This window comes from Protomyctophum parallelum (genome assembly GCF_964188405.1).
Source record: "Protomyctophum parallelum genome assembly, chromosome: 4".
NCBI classification, from domain to species: Eukaryota; Metazoa; Chordata; class Actinopteri; order Myctophiformes; family Myctophidae; genus Protomyctophum; species Protomyctophum parallelum.
Genome location: NC_139700.1, coordinates 28,700,375 through 28,717,347, shown reverse-complemented (window position 1 = coordinate 28,717,347; position 16,973 = coordinate 28,700,375). Strand labels below are relative to the sequence as shown.

Genomic DNA, 16,973 nt, shown 5'->3' with positions numbered 1-16,973 from the left:
AGAAGCCTCTTTCCTCTCCAGAGCCAGGCTGTTTACACTCAAAAAAGTAAAACAATCGCCTTGTAAGTACGACTATTAAAAAAAGGTATATTAGCTTAATACAATCTGTGAATATCACTTATGGGATCCTTTTAGTTGGATATACAATAATTAATGAGTAAAAATCCAACTGTTATTTGTGAGTTAAATGTACATCTATTGTTTTAGTTCATTTCATGAAAATAAATGAGTATATGCCAAACTGGTAATATTGGTCAAATATATATACAAGTCTCAGTAAGTTTCCATCATAATATTTGAGAATGGAGTAATCATACAGATCAGTTTGAAGAAATGTAATTATTACTCATTCCTACCCAATATTATTAGTAGATACGGTATCTACTAATAATATTGGGTTGAAATGATCTAAGATACCCATTAGACACGCCTACCTGCCTCTTATTGGCCAGAGTTCATAACAGCGATGAAAGCCGGACCGATACGAGTCATCCCGAGTGGCAGGCTGGCAGCCATTACAAAATTTACAGCAGAAGCAGCAGCTGAGCCGCGCCACGCAAGTGAAGTTACAAGAGAAGTTCTCCTTCATGGTAAGTAGCCAGCTATCAAATGTTAATTAAATGTTGACCGTGTCTTCATACTTTTTTTTTGGACCGGACTAAAGCCATGGTTTACATGACGCTCGTATAGGGCTAGCAAAACTAACAACTGTCAAGACTAAAGAGTGCATGCTTATTTCCATTCAGCCCCACCATAACGTAAAGCCTGTGGTCGTCGACACTATACACATAAACTACACATGTTTCAGCCATGTACATATACACAATATCATGTTAAAATGCATAGAATAGCCTACACATTATTTGCGAGGGAAAGTTCGCGCCGAACGGGAAGGGCTCAGGGCTGCATGGTAATTGTAGTTCATTTGACTTACGATTGTATGTATGGCTCACTGAAAGAACTATCAAAATGGCCGCTATAAACGCGGGCTTATTTATTATGTTGAATTCTATGCTGTAATACTAAACTAAACATGCTTCATCTATACAGTAAACGTTAGACGATAAGCTTGTTGTTTTGCGGTGCCTGCGTGCGGTTCATGTTTTACGTAGACCAGCAGTATAGGCTATAGGCTTGAGCTTTTAGAAATATTACTTTTGCTAAGGGGGACATAGACCAACAGGGGAGCCCACGACGGGACGGACGGCCGCGACCGGGCGTCGCTTAACGGGGGAGGATCATGAAGAAGTGACGCTGAGGAAGCGACGCCATGGGCCGTCGGAGCCCCCCCTAACCGACCGCAATAGGCGGAACGGGCTGGCGGGGCTGCGATATTAAACATTTTTCAGGGAGAACTCTTGGGGCCTCTACGCAGCTGCGTAGTTTGCGGTAGAATGCGGTGAATAAATCTGCAGGCAGCGTCAGACAGTGCAATTACATGTGGACATTGTCATCCAACACAATCATTGGAATTATAAACTGCATGTAACGAAATGCATTTAGATCAGTGCTAAATGTCTGTTAGCAAAAGTAATCATTCTAAAAACTCAAGCCTGCTTGTGAGCTTGTAGATGAGCTATATTTCCACATTTATGTTTTTAAAGTATATGGTGTAAAGTATACAGTTTAATGTTGGTTAATGTTTGTTTTGTAGACTGTTGAAGAAATCACTGCAGCCAAGAGCCAACATCAGACAGAGTGGACATTGTCAACTATAGCCTGTAAGTCCAGTATCATTAAGGCATTTTATGTACTAGCCTACTACTAGCCAACTTCTTATGCTGCAATCACACTGGCAGATGCAAAAGATACAAAGCTACAAACATTGGCTGTATCTTCATGTCGCTCACTTCCATTACAAAATAATAGTAGACTAGACTGTATCTTTGCATCTGTCCGTGTGACTGTGATCGCAAGATTAGGTATTTGACTATTTATGGACTAAAGTCCTGTATAAAAATGTATGTTGCTTTGTCTGATCATGTGCATGTCTGCACATTTGTCTGTAGACTCTGTAGGCATCAATGTCTGGCTCCTTCTCTGTTTGATTCTCCTTCCCTGCTGCTGCCAACAATAAAGCCTCGTCACTGCTTGACCTGGGTTCCAGGAGGTAACAACCGTAAAAAACACACACAATGTATTCATAATTTCATATATACATCGTTGCTGTTGGGCAGAAACCTCATATCTCCATATTTCAACGTTTGATGTTTTGTCACCGATACTACAGTGTCTGCACAAAAGTAACAATAAATAGCCGATCTACAAGCTCACAGCATGTCTCATTGCGTTGTGTGCATGCTTGTAAATCTGCTATTTCAGCTTTTTGGGGGTTTTAAACTATTAGTCTTTCTGTTGCATTTATTAATATTGAATCAATGAAAAGTATTGACAAGAGCTAAGGATTGAACAGTGTGCCTGATGGGAAATTAACAGGGTTTCATTTTTGTGTATTTAGTCTTCTTTTCTACTGTCCATGTCTTCCAGCTCCACCTCAACTCTTTGTCTCCCGGTATGCTGTCCTCTCTGCCTCCCGGTGGCTGTCCCCCAGGCATCTAGACTCATACAGACAGCAATTGAACAGTCTGGACAAACAAGTGACTGGATACCTTACTGGTACGACACTGTTTAATAATTGTTTTACAACCTTTCTATACAGTTATTCAACTATATTCCTGAAACATTGTGTTGCAGATAGTATTCATTTACCACTGCGTTGTCTGCTCGCTTAAAGTAGCAATAAATAGCCGATCTACAAGCTCACAGCATGTCTCATTGTGATGCGTTGTGTGCATGCTTGTAAATCTGCAATTTCAGCTTTTGGGGGGTTTTAAACTATTAGTCTTTGTGGCATTTATAAATATTGAATCAATGCAAAGTATTGACAAGAGCTAAGGATTGAACAGTGTGCCTGATGGGAAATTAACAGGGTTTCATTTTTGTGTATTTAGTCTTATTTTCTACAGTCCATGTCTTCCAGCTACACCTCAACTCTTTGTCTCCCGGTATGCTGTCCTCTTTGCCTCCCGGTGGCTGTCCCCCAGGCATCTAGACTCATACAGACAGCAATTCAACAGTCTGGACAAACAAGTGACTGGATACCTTACTGGTAGGACACTGTTTAATAATTGTTTTACAACCTTTCTATACAGTTATTCAACTATATTCCTGAAACATTGTGTTGCAGATATTATTCATTTACCACTGCGTTGTCTGCTCGCTGCCTTATATGAACACAGCTGCTTCAATAATTCTTCCCTGTGTAATATTTTGATCCTTGAGGAGGATAATTAAAATGTTGAATCATTGAGATTTTACAGTTGGGACTCAGTAGATGTAGTTTATCAGTGATATGGATTTGAGTGGTGCCTGACGGCTCCAACTGCTATGTCCATATGTATGTCCTGATGAGTACGAATTGGGGTTGATTGGGCTGATTCAGGTCACACACACAGCAGCCATAGTACAGTGTACAGTACGAGTTATACTGTAGAGTATGAGTTGTACAGTACAGTACGATGCATATAGTTGCATCGCTCAGTTCACACAGGTGTGATTTTTATAGATTAGTTGGTATGACAAATATTAGTCAAACTCATTTTTGAAAGAAACATTACATCAGTCTGTTGGTTCCCTGTTAACACCTAGTGTATCTCTTCTAGATGAGCGTCAAGGATGTAAAGGAGAGATGGCTGGCCTTGTTTGATGCTTCACAAGTGAGTAAATTGGATTCTTGTAGCAGGGTTCAACAGAAATGACATCCTGCATGTGACACACATTTACATTGTATTTAACCAATTGTACCCATTCCTGGAGCAACAGTGGTGGAAAATGGATGTACAAGATCACAATGTGTTTTGTTTTTCTCCCTTCCCCTCATCTGTTTTTCAGGTCAGCGCAGAGTTCAAGTTGATCACTACAATGAAGCTTGAGCCGAAATTCATGGAGATGTTGGACCTCCACACACCTAAACTGGACCTCTACACACCTAAACTGGACCTCTACACACCTAAACTGGACCTCTACACACCTAAACTGGACCTCTACACACCTAAACTGGACCTCTACACACCTAAACTGCTGTCCATGTTCCAATCTAAGAGAGGTGCTGTAGGAGAGCCACATCGGGCAAAGAAGAGTGCTCTGCTTCAGGTAATAAACCATTTAGACCTGAGGATGATTCTTAAAAACGGCTTCTAAATCAGAAAATAGCAGATATGCAAGCTCACATTGCATCTCACTGAAGTCTGTGAACTTGCAGATCTTCTATTCTCGGTATTCATTCACTTTAAAAAGCTAGAACAAAGTTTGTGTTGTAATTTCCTTGACATGTTGTAACTTCACATGCGGGTGAGAAATGTTCCTCATTGACTTCCACTGTAGTATCTTGCCTGTAACGCAAACCTGTCAAATGTCCTAGATCAGTCCCATTAAGTTAATTACGATCACTTACTTTAGATACTAATGTATCCTAAACAGTCATCACTATGTCTCTGTCCTGTCCATTCCCTGATAGACGAAATGCATGTCTTAATAGTCTTGTCAGTACTAAACCCCTCTTATTCCTAAACTTCTTTGCTTTTTTACTATTTTGAAAAACATTTTTGTTCATTTAGATTGGCTAGTTGACCAATTTTGTTTTTCAAAAGAGTAAAAAAGACAAAGAAGTTTCGGGATAATGTGTTTAGCACTCGTGGAAATGGGGCCCTAAATGCTAAAACTGTGTGCAGACAATTGAAACGGTAGACTTTAAAGTTGGTAAACAAAAGCCCAGCTTGAATGTGCAAAGTAATGCATTGTATTAAGGATAAAACTTTGTCTGCAGAGTGGAAACCCCATACAGCTAACCAGAGGAATCGTGATCAAGTGCCTCATCGACCATCTGGGAGAAGAGCCTGGTGCCCTGATCAAGGACGTTGAAGTTAGTAAAATAAAGTATTTAACAATTTGTAGTTTTAACTAATGTCATCATCATGGCTAATTGTGAGACAATATCTCAAACGTGCCAAGAACGGCAGAGTGAGGAGCTTGTTTTGTGAGAAAGTGTCCAGAGAATCAGGTTGTGAGATGGCATGTCTAGTGCTACTGCAGTTCAGACATGTGTTCCTACATACTAAGTAAGGTCACGATACACTCAGGTCTGCACTGCACATGGATACAAGTTCCATAGCAGCATAGACGGCAGCATGTCTTAATTATGGAAGCATGTTGTACAGCAAAAATAGCAGATCTACAAGGTCACAAATTGGCAATAGAATACATGTTTACAAGCTTCTTCCATGAACATGAATGGTCTCAATCTGGCCTCAATCTGTGATTTCTTCAACTGGTTGGCAGCAAACGTTTTCAATTGCAAACTCAAGACACTGACGGAGGTCCCACCCAGAGCAGGGAATTGTGCAACAGTAGTAACTGTTTAGAATGATAATACCGTGAACATCATCATTACGTTTTTATTTATGAGATTCTATTTTTACAATGTGTGCAGGATGCTGGTGTCGATGTAGAAGAGGAGTTGTCGGGGGAACTGATGACTATCTACAGTCTGCAAACTCAATCACCAGCTGCTGATGTAGGTATTGTTATTGAGGGCATCCCTGTCCTCAACAACCTCGGCGATATTAGCAGAGCCTGCTGCTATCTCCTGGGACTGACCTACGTGTTTGACTTGAAGTACCCCAAGAAGTTCAAATACATCTTGGAGGTTTTTCAAAAGGTACTGCTTGGACTAGACCCTCAACAGCTTACACCCAAAGTGCAGACACTGAAAAAATGTCTGCTTGGCTAGTGTCCTGACTGACAACTTCAGTTTGAATGTTTTCAGTGGAAACAGATTAGTAGGGAACCACATCACATACGACACTGACTGATACTGCACTGTTCAAAAGGAAAGCCTATTGTATAAAGCATACAGCAGCATGTCAGATCTGTGCGTCTGACAGACTTGTTTTGAAGTGGAGGTGCTTATGTGTACACAGTGCATATAGCCAATTAGAATGTATTAATCTGTACAAACCTCACCGATAGACAGTAAAACGTTATTTTTATTTTTTCTATATTAAGAAATTCTTCCCCATTTGACCTTCCTGCTTTTTCTTTTTTTTTCTTATACAGTAATGGGTTATTGATTGCTCCAAGCACATTACTTTAAAAACTAACATTTGTTGCTTAAAGGGCCACAGTTCTTTTATACTTAATGTTCATTTGTCTGGGTCTTGTTAAATAATGCTTTTGGGGTTCATGTTTTTCGGTGCTGTACAATTTTACAACTACACCAGGTTTTAATTGTATGCGTGTTGGCTGTTGACCAACTATACTTTCAATATGGTGTCTGCATGTGACCATAGATGAATGTTTTCAAAAAAGAATGGCAGCTATTTTTGCTATGATGAAGTAGCCTATCAAATTGTGTGTGTGTGGTATAGATAATCAAATTGTGTTTTCAGGTGTGTGCGCATGTTTGTAGATCGGCTAATTTGGGTGCTAGACACCGGCATGCAGGCAAATTAATTAACCTAAACCTAAAATGTTTATGTCAAGTATAGTGTGACGTGTGTGTGTGGGGGGGGGGGGTAGACAATCAAATTGTGTGTGTGCGTGCGCGACTGCGCGTGTGTGTATACGGTATAGTTTCGGTGGGACACCGGCAGGTAATTCATTAAACCCAGCCTTGACTAAAAAAAAAGTCAAATGACCATCCTATCATGTTTGTCCTCTCAACTATAGTGTGCGTGGACTTTTGTTTTGTTTTATTTACCTGCCATGGGCAAGGAAAATGTTCTTTAATGTTGTTGCAGACAACAATTTGCACATTGTCTAAGGAAAATGTTCTGTTGCAGAGAATGCATACATTGTTTGTACTTATACGGCCCTATCTTTCGCCACTCCTTATCCCTGAACTTATTTGCCATTTTTTACTATTTTGAAACGCACTTTAAAATGGTTCAACTAGTCGATCGTCAAAATCATAAAGAATGGCAAATAAGTTTACGGATATGGGGTGGCGCAAGATATAGCCCATAGTAGGAAATGTTTAATGTTCTTAAAATGTATTTGCTGACATTGTAATTTGCACATTGTTTCGTGTGGCCAGACTGTTTCCTCCCATACAGTATGTGAATGTTTAATACTTGAATGTTCACTTTGGTCAATTAAAAACGTACTTATCTGTATAATTGCATTGTGTATTCTCTTTGACAAAGGTAAATACAGAATTCCTTTTTGATTAAAATACTATGAGTTGAATACAGTTAAAATATTGAGTAAATGTAACGCATATATTTTATTAAATCATACACTCGTATATAGTTAAATCAACCTATCAATTTCAATCCCATATACTCAAATGTATATGTAATTTTAACCTAGGTTTTCTAATGCATATTAAGTTTATCTACTCAATTATTGTCATTTCAAGGTGCTAATGCATATTAAGTTTATCTACTCAATTATTGTCATTTCAAGGTGCTAATGCATATTAATTTTATCTACTCAATAATTGTCATTTCAACCTGCTTTAATATATTACTTGCACTTACTTAATTTTTAAGGTAGATTTTACTTGATTTCATAGCAGTCAAGTTTACTCGATAATTAAGGGTGTAAAAATGATTCACCAATATATTTGGGTAGATAGTAGTTTCTGTTTTCTGAGTGTACCAAGGGCAGAGAGAGAGCAGCAGTATAGCTACTGCCTGCCAGGGCTAACCCTAACCCTAAGGCACCGAGAACTGAGGTAGCATTCTGCCCAATTAGCCCCTGAATAGATGGTTGCTTTCCATGTCCCTGGTTGACCCTGAGCAGACGGGAGGAATGCCGGGGATAGAGGAGAAGGCCTTGACGTTTACTGTCAACCCTCGCTCTCTCCTGCCTGGCCTTTGATCGGCGGGGCGTCTGGGTAGTGTGAAGTACTTGTTTGAGGAGGGGGAAGTTGTGCGTGCGTGCGTCCGTGTGCACGTGTGTGTTCGTGTTTATGTTGGCGTGCATCAAAGTTTCCATGATGTGTTTTCTTTTGCAGACGTGGTGGTTTTGAAGGATGCAACTGGAATTGCTTTGTTTTAGTGATGGAACTGCAAGTGGTAGCGAGGGTAGCAATTTAAAGTTTTGAAGATTAGGGGCGAAAATACAGTGAAAATAGCTGATGTACAAGCTTTATATGGCCTACTTCTTGGTGTTTGTTTTACTACAAAGTAAGACGGTTAAAGGTAGGGTTTTTGTTCAAAAATAAGTGTTAAAATAGTTCTATATTTTCTGATATTACTCCTATTGTTCAATAACAGTGTTTGTTCAATAACAGTGCTCTCCCCATCCCTCCAGCTCTGTATTCAACACTGATCAACAGTAAATGCATTTTCAGGTTGGAATATATTTTTTTATCCAGCGTGATATCCAGTTTATCCTGTGAGCGAACTCACAGGATTCAGGATAAACAAGTGACATTGGAAGTGATTGACACGAAGAAATGAGCAGACACAATTGGAACACTATAGAAATGAAGCTGATAAATGGGTACTCTCCTGATTGGCTGAAATTGGCAACCCACCTGCAAATGTATTTTCTGTTTATTGATGAGCTGGAGAGACAGGGAGACCCCTGTTACTGAACAAACACTAAAGCTACGATTACTATCAGAATATCTTGTTTTACAATATTCCTTACTTAGAAAAAAAACCCACTTAGACCTACCTTTAAAAACTAGCCAAAAGAAATAGCAGATCTACAAGCTCACAATACAATGCATTGTGTTTGTTGTAGGACAAAGTAAGCGGTTATGGGCAGACATGGGTTCAGGAGGGCACAGAGTGAGTTCCTATTTTTAATCCAGAGATGAAAGCGCAACTCTGGCTTCAGAGCATTTTCCCCCACGTCATCTTCCCCAAAATACACCTGCACTTCCCCATCCCGCCCCAGCACACACACCGGGTGTCCTAGAATAGAGCAGTCACGTCATCTGCACCTCCCCGGTGACCCCCTGTGTCCTAGAATAGAGTGGCCACATCATCTGCACCTCCCCGGTGACCCCCTGTGTCCTAGAATAGAGTGGCCACATCATCTGCACCTCCCCGGTGACCCCCTGTGTCCTAGAATAGAGTGGCCACATCATCTGCACCTCCCCGGTGACCCCCTGTGTCCTAGAATAGAGTGGCCACATCATCTGCACCTCCCCGGTGACCCCCTGGCACGGAATTAGACCATAGGAATCCAGAGTGCACAGTCACATGGAGATCTTTTCAATTACGATTCATCCTTTTCAGAAAGGAGGTAAATTCTGGTAATTAACCTCTTCTGACACTACAGTCTACAACTCTACACATGTGCAGCATGTGTATGGACTAGTAACTATGGTGTAATGTTTTGTAGAATAATAACACAGAGATGTGAGCGTTTAAGTAGACCAAGCGGTTCCCTACAGTAGGTCATATTGTAAGGGATGGGTATTGTTGTTGTTTCATTGATTCCAATTCTGCTTATCAAGCTTGTCGAGCGATGATGCGTTGTGAGCTTGTTGCTCGTCTATTTACTCTGTTTTCCATATATTTTTGAAAGCATAACATTATTAAATGGCCTATTTTTTGACATAGTACATTATTTATTTTGAATATTGGTAGGCCAGGTAGTCATTTCTTTGTACATATGAGAATATTATCCCGGACCCTTACATATTAGACATTGTGATAATATAGTTTTGTTCTTACACCAGGATGCATCCATTTAGTGTTTTCTCCTCTTCTCTGCTATTTTCAACTGAAACTTTTTGAAAAAATATTTTTTTGGGGGGTTCCCTGGTGCACAACACCTTTTCAAATGGCAGTCTGTGGCGCCAAATCTATATTATTTTAGTGGTGCTAGACATGAACGCGTGTCTGCTGTCTGTTGTTCTCAAACGTTTTCAGAACCACTGAAAGTGTTGTTGTTTTTCCCAGTTATCTACAGCAGTGTGGTCCCCTCATGCAGATAACATGAAAAACAACCGGCTGCGTCTCCAGGCGTAACTGCGCGTGGTTCGTATCTGCCTGGGTCTGCTGTGCCACTGCGCACGTATTTCTTTGAAAGATGCATGTACTGTAGCTCACACACACATGGCTACACACGCGCGCACACATGCACACACGCGCACACACGCACACGCACACGCACACACACACACACACACACACACACACACACACACACACACACACACAGACACTGCAGCAGCACTGGGACAGGCTTCCATCGAGTCTTGCGGCAGTGGCACACTCCAGCCACGTGTCTGTGTATGACTGGCCGCAGTTCCGCCCATGAAGTAATGTGGGGCAGAAACCTCTTATCTCCATATTTTAACGTTGCCTGTTTTTGTCGATCTGGCACTTTTGCTATTTTTCTCAACTTTAATCCTGAAAAGTAACAGTTTATGTTTATGGGACATATGAGGTTTCCACCTGACAGAGACGATATGTAGGTCATCCGGCTAGACTGTAATCCTGTCAGAGACCAGTGGAAGGGGAGGAGGGGTCCTGTCAGAGACCAGTGGAAGGGGAGGAGGGGTCCTGTCAGAGACCAGTGGAAGGGGAGGAGGGGTCCTGTCAGAGACCAGTGGAAGGGGAGGAAGGGTCCTGTCAGAGACCAGTGGAAGGGGAGGAGGGGTCCTGTCAGAGACCAGTGGAAGGGGAGGAGGGGTCCTGTCAGAGACCAGTGGAAGGGGAGGAAGGGTCCTGTCAGAGACCAGTGGAAGGGGAGGAGGGGTCCTGTCAGAGACCAGTGGAAGGGGAGGAGGGGTCCTGTTGGAGACCAGTGGAAGGGGAGGAGGGGTCCTGTTGGAGACCAGTGGAAGGGGAGGAAGGGTCCTGTTGGAGACCAGTGGAAGGGGAGGAGGGGTCCTGTCAGAGACCAGTGGAAGGGGAGGAAGGGTCCTGTCAGAGACCAGTGGAAGGGGAGGAGGGGTCCTGTCAGAGACCAGTGGAAGGGGAGGAAGGGTCCTGTTGGAGACCAGTGGAAGGGGAGGAAGGGTCCTGTTGGAGACCAGTGGAAGGGGAGGAGTGGTCCTGCATGGTGGAGACCAGTTGAAGGTGAGGAGGGGTTATTTTGGAGACCAGTGGAAGGGGAGGAGGGGTCCTGTTGGAGACCAGTGGAAGGGGAGGAGTGGTCCTGCATGGTGGAGACCAGTTGAAGGTGAGGAGGGGTTATTTTGGAGACCAGTGGAAGGGGAGGAGGGGTCCTGTTGGAGACCAGTGGAAGGGGAGGAGGGGTCCTGTTGGAGACCAGTGGAAGGGGAGGAGGGGTCCTGCATGGTGGAGACCAGTTGAAGGTGAGGAGGGGTTATTTTGGAGACCAGTGCCAGTGGAAGGCGAGGAGGGGTCCTGTTGGAGACCAGTGGAACGGGAGGAGTGGTCCTGCATGGTGGAGACCAGTTGAAGGGGAGGAGGGGTTATTTTGGAGACCAGTGGAAGGCGAGGAGGTGTCCTGTTGGAGACCAGTGGAAGGGGAGGAGGGGTCCTGTTGGAGACCAGTGGAAGGGGAGGAGGGGTCCTGTTGGAGACCAGTGGAAGGGGAGGAGGGGTCCTGTTGGAGACCAGTGGAAGGGGAAGGGGTCCTTTTGGTAGTGATGATGGAGAGATGCAGAGTGATGGACTGATGGAGAGTAACAGAGCAACTTATGTTCGCCAACCATAACGAATGTTCGCCTACCTTAACGCATGTTCGCCAACCTTATCACATGTTCGCCAACCTTATTCCGGTCGCCAACCTTAACGAATGTTCGCCAACCTTAACGAATGTTCGCCAACCTTAACGAATGTTCGCCAACCTTAACGAATGTTCGCCAACCTTAACGAATGTTCGCCAACCTTAACGAATGTTCGCCAACCTTAACGAATGTTCGCCAACCTTAACGAATGTTCGCCAACCTTAACGCATGTTCGCCAACCTTAACGCATGTCCGCCAACCTTAACGCATGTTCGCCAACCTTAACGCATGTCCGCCAACCTTAACGCATGTCCGCCAACCTTAACGCATGTTCGCCAACCTTAACGCATGTCCGCCAACCTTAACGCATGTTCGCCAACCTTAACGCATGTCCGCCAACCTTAATCCGATCGTTTTCCGTATGTCGGTCCTATGGTATGTCGGATAAGCGTGCGCACCCCAGCTGTCTCTCTGTGTGGACGTTCCCCTGCACACTGTCACAGACGGCTCACACTTGGACAGATGCACACTTGCATACACACATAGCTGCAGGCTGCAGATGGAAACATAGACATGGTCTGGGGGGGGGGGGGGGGGTGCTGGCCTGTCACTCATCACCTCCTTTGTGTGTCCCTATAAATATCTTCTCTGTCGGGGGTGGAAACCTCATGTTCTCATAAAACCTTACCTTTTCAGGATTCAAATTCTAAAACTGCTACTTCTGATGCTTTTGTGCGACGCTGTAGTATGATCAAGTAGGGTGTTCAACTGTTCATTTACAAAAACAAAACACAAACAAAATACAAAAAGTTACTACTGATATATATGCCTACTGTACATGCCTTACTGATATGTACTATACTATACTATACTGTTTGTCTAAAAAGGACAGAAAAAAACCCTAAACTAACTAACTAATATCGCCACTGTTGTGATGAGAATCTGGGAAACCGTTAATTCTGTCAGTCACGCCACCAAATGGCTGTCAGTCCCTCACGCCTTGTGACACGCTCCATATATGGGCCCTCGAACCCTGTACACTCAAGACACTGCCCCCGCTGCCACCCGTGGGTTTCACTTAAAACGTTTAAAAAATAGCCTATCTACAAGCTAACAAATTGTCGCGTCATGAGACATTGTGAGTGAGATTTTAGAACGGTTATTTGCTCAGTGTATCGGTGAGCAGAAAAACCACAAACTCTGTATCTTCAAATATCTGAAATGAGCCTGTGAATATCTAAATTAATGCATGAATCAATTCACGTTTACAGTCCTCCATTATTATATCACATGACTTCCCGGTGAAGTTTAACCTCACATGGTAAACTGATGGCCTAAACGTCCGTCTATCACACTCATCTAGTTAGCGTTACAAGATTATCCCCCTGATTCGTCTGTCAAGTCCAAAGATAAATCAACTAAGCATGACATCAAGTTACAATGACCTAGTTTAGAAACAAACGGTCCTGTTTCCTTAGCGTTGTAACCGCTGTGGAATTTGTATTGCCAATTAATCATCACCCGGGTAATTCAATAATCAGGGGTTAGTGCCCTCATTTGCACATGTGCGGCTTGTTTTATTGTTTGCGTTGTAAGCAGATGGACACAGACTCTATATGAACATGTCAGCTGCCTCTGTGTAATTATATCGTGGGCCGAGACACAAGTGCATGTTAGTTACTATTCTTACTATTATTTATAAGAGTTACGTTTCTTAAATTATTTGACTGTCCATGGATTTGGATTGACTAATAGACTTGAGAGAACTGATTGGAAATAACTTTGTTAAAACTCAGGTTGTCTCTGTCGGGTCAATTCAAATAACAAGATGGCAAAAGTAGCAGATCTACAAGCCCAAAATGCGTCACTTCATACAGGGTGTGTCTGCCTTGTTGTCCAATGATCTAATTCTAATAAGCCAATGCCGTTGTTTTGAAGGGGACTGTGCATGAGTCCGACATCCCGGTAGTCAGACTACGTGGCCAGTTAAGACAGGCTGTGGCTTCTGCGTGCAGTTAGGGTATAGGGTTTGGGATAAGGTTAGTGATGGTCGGACTAGCCTGGCCCAGCCACCGGGATTTCTGGTATAGAGGGGCGAGTGATTTAGGGCCGAGTGATTTCTGTTATAGAGGGGCGAGTGATTTCTGGTATAGAGGGGTGAGTGATTTCTGGTATAGAGGGGCGAGTGATTTCTGGTATAGAGGGGTGAGTGATTTCTGGTATAGAGGGGTGAGTGATTTCTGGTATAGAGGGGTGAGTGATTTCTGGTATAGAGGGGTGAGTGATTTCTGGTATAGAGGGGTGAGTGATTTCTGGTATAGAGGGGCGAGTGATTTCTGGTATAGAGGGGTGAGTGATTTCTGGTATAGAGGGGTGAGTGATTTCTGGTATAGAGGGGTGAGTGATTTCTGGTATAGAGGGGTGAGTGATTTCTGGTATAGAGGGGTGAGTGATTTCTGGTATAGAGGGGCGAGTGATTTCTGGTATAGAGGGGTGAGTGATTTCTGGTATAGAGGGGCGAGTGATTTCTGGTATAGAGGGGCGAGTGATTTCTGGTATAGTGGGGCGAGTGATTTCTGGTATAGAGGGGCGAGTGATTTCTGTTATAGAGGGGCGAGTGATTTCTGGTATAGTGGGGCGAGTGATTTCTGACTGGTATAGAGGGGCGAGTGATTTCTGGTATAGAGGGGCGAGTGATTTCTGGTATAGAGGGGTGAGTGATTTCTGGTATAGAGGGGCGAGTGATTTCTGGTATAGAGGGGCGAGTGATTTCTGGTATAGAGGGGCGAGTGATTTCTGGTATAGAGGGGTGAGTGATTTCTGGTATAGAGGGGTGAGTGATTTCTGGTATAGAGGGGTGAGTGATTTCTGGTATAGAGGGGCGAGTGATTTCTGGTATAGAGGGGCGAGTGATTTATGGTATAGAGGGGCGAGTGATTTCTGGTATAGAGGGGCAAGTGATTTCTGGTATAGAGGGGCGAGTGATTTCTGGTATAGAGGGGCGAGTGCTACAGCGATCAATGCGTTGGATTATATTGGTTCACCGATCACTAATGAGCGATCGGAACACGTTACTGTTTTTAAACCTTGCACATATGCAGGGCGTCCAGTGAACCAAAACAAGTGCTCAACTGTGGTGAGAATCGCTTAACACGCAGATTATAATGTACTTTTTTGACCGGTCGACAATTATGAAATAACTAGGCAAGTCCCATATACAGTATACGCTTTTGGAAACTATATTGCTATAGTAGGATTAGGAATGATAGGGTGTGTGTGTGTGCAACATTCACTTCTGTTGGTTAGCTTTAGGGATTGGGAAACACATTTTGTCTATAAAAACGCACACACGCAATGCACGCACGCACGCAATGCACACACACGCTCACGCACACACACACAACAGTGAGACAGAGGACCACACAACCTCTTTTATTTCCACTCTGAAAACGTAGGCTAATTCGGGGGTGTTTCAGAATGACATGACATTATCCTCCGTAAATAGCAGTGCTGTGGACAGATGTAAAGTGCGCACCATATTATTTGGCCTTAAGGGGCTCTGTGTAAAACACACCGTGGACCTCCTTTGACTGCAACAGGACACTGTCGGGCAGAAACCTCCTATCTCCATATCCTAACTTTTTGTGTAAATGAATAGCCATCTTGATCGTACTACAGTGTCACACTGACGCATCAAACATATAGCAGATCCGCTCTATCTGCTAAACTTATGCTATAACTGTTTTATCTTGAATCCTGAAAAGTAACAGTTTTGGACATATGAGGGTTTCCACCCGACATGCAGAGACGATATTCTTCCTATAGCTCCGGCACTGTGTGTGTGTGTGTGTGTGTGTGTGTGTGTGTGTGTGTGTGTGTGTGTGTGTGTGTGTGTGTGTGTGTGTGTGTGTGTGTGTGTGTGTGTGTGTGTGTGTGTGTGTGTGTGTGTGTGTGTGTGTGTGTGTGTGTGTGTGTGTGTGTGTGTGTGTACATGTGCATGCATGTGCGTGTGCGCGCCCCCCTTTGGGTCTTGTATGTGTGTGTGTACGTGCGTGCGTGCGTGCGTGCGTGCATGGGTGTGGCCCGAGCCTGCCAAGACATTTATTGTTCATCACCTCTCCCTGGAGGAGTATTGTGCCAGCCAGAACAAACCCGAAGCAGCTCGGCTGGCAGAACATGCACAAAGGGGTTTCAGGGCTTAATTTAATTCCAGCGGTCTGGGAAGTTTTTTTTCCGCCCCTGACCTCTTGCCGAAGGGTGTCATCATCAGCCCTTAAACATCTCGACACCGAACAGCCCCTGAGCCCCGTACGGACTTCATAACAGTGACAGAAACAGTCACTGTGCGCTCGTTATCTCACTCAGGCATATTACCATCGAACAGGTCGCGGCATGTCGGAGTGATCCCTTGCAGCCAGACACCTCTTTCCCCTTCATCTCCTCCTCCTCCTCCTCTCCCATGTGGGTAATGACTGATGAAAAGCAGCTGCCCCCCTGCGGAGATAAGGCTGTGCAGTGTTTCCATCATTGCAAGGCCAAGCAAGGCCTGGGGTTGGTGGGGGGCTTGAACTCTTAGTTTTTGTCTGCATGCCTCAGGCTCTTCACTCACTCACGACTTCAATGTCATCGCAGGACACACACACACACACACACACACACACACACACACACACACACACACACACACACCAGCAGCACTATTGACTGACCCAGTTCCCCATCCCTCACTATACCTGGGGCCTTATCTTATCCACAGGTAGCCGCTTCGTAAAGTACATATCAGAGGGTAAATATTAGCCTAGCGCCTGAGGACTCATGCACATGGTGAATAGGGTTAATATTAGCCTACTTTAAACAGACGCTACTGTGTCACGTAAGTAATTTGGACTTTGGGGCGAGGGCAGGCCCGGCGCCAGGATGAAATGACTGAGGGGGCAATTGTGATTTTTGAGGGGGCACAAAAAACGTTTTTTTTTTTTTTTAATGTCAATAATAAAATATAAAACGACGAACAATCATTTGATCTATAAAGAACTACACACATCAAATGCTGCAACTTATCAATCAATGGCACTGCCAAAATTGCCAAATATAAAACCAATCCAGAACACAAAGTAAGTTTATATTTTATTGACATTTTTACAAACAAATAAATAGGCTAGTTACAATAGCTAAGCTGCCCACTTAAGCACCCTGACCACACCCAGCACAATGACATTATAGCACCCCTCCCCATCATCATTGACATTTTTACAAACAAATAAATAGGCTAGGTACAGTAGCTGCCCACTTAAGCACCCTGACCACT

General features: G+C 43.6%; 2 protein-coding genes across 4 annotated transcripts in view; both read left to right on the top strand.

The window, feature by feature from the left end:
* The window catches only part of osbpl5 (oxysterol binding protein-like 5), a 122,771-nt gene that overhangs the window by 61,396 nt on the left and 44,402 nt on the right, over positions 1-16,973 (top strand). The window lies entirely within an intron of this gene.
* On the top strand, positions 519-6,526 carry LOC310857376 (uncharacterized protein). Of its 3 annotated transcripts, none has more exons than XM_083763023.1 (9): positions 519-590; positions 1,655-1,721; positions 2,010-2,110; positions 2,488-2,616; positions 2,981-3,090; positions 3,663-3,716; positions 3,892-4,152; positions 4,826-4,921; positions 5,489-6,526. In XM_083763023.1, exons 6-9 carry the CDS (start codon positions 3,663-3,665, stop codon positions 5,786-5,788), a joined length of 711 nt encoding a protein of 236 aa, XP_083619149.1. In that variant the 5' UTR covers positions 519-590; positions 1,655-1,721; positions 2,010-2,110; positions 2,488-2,616; positions 2,981-3,090; the 3' UTR covers positions 5,789-6,526. The 3 variants fall into 3 exon arrangements, with proteins under 3 accessions (XP_083619149.1, XP_083619148.1, XP_083619150.1); XM_083763022.1 differs by having other exon boundaries at positions 2,981-3,109; XM_083763024.1 differs by lacking the exons at positions 519-590; positions 1,655-1,721; positions 2,010-2,110; positions 2,488-2,616; positions 2,981-3,090 and having other exon boundaries at positions 3,477-3,716.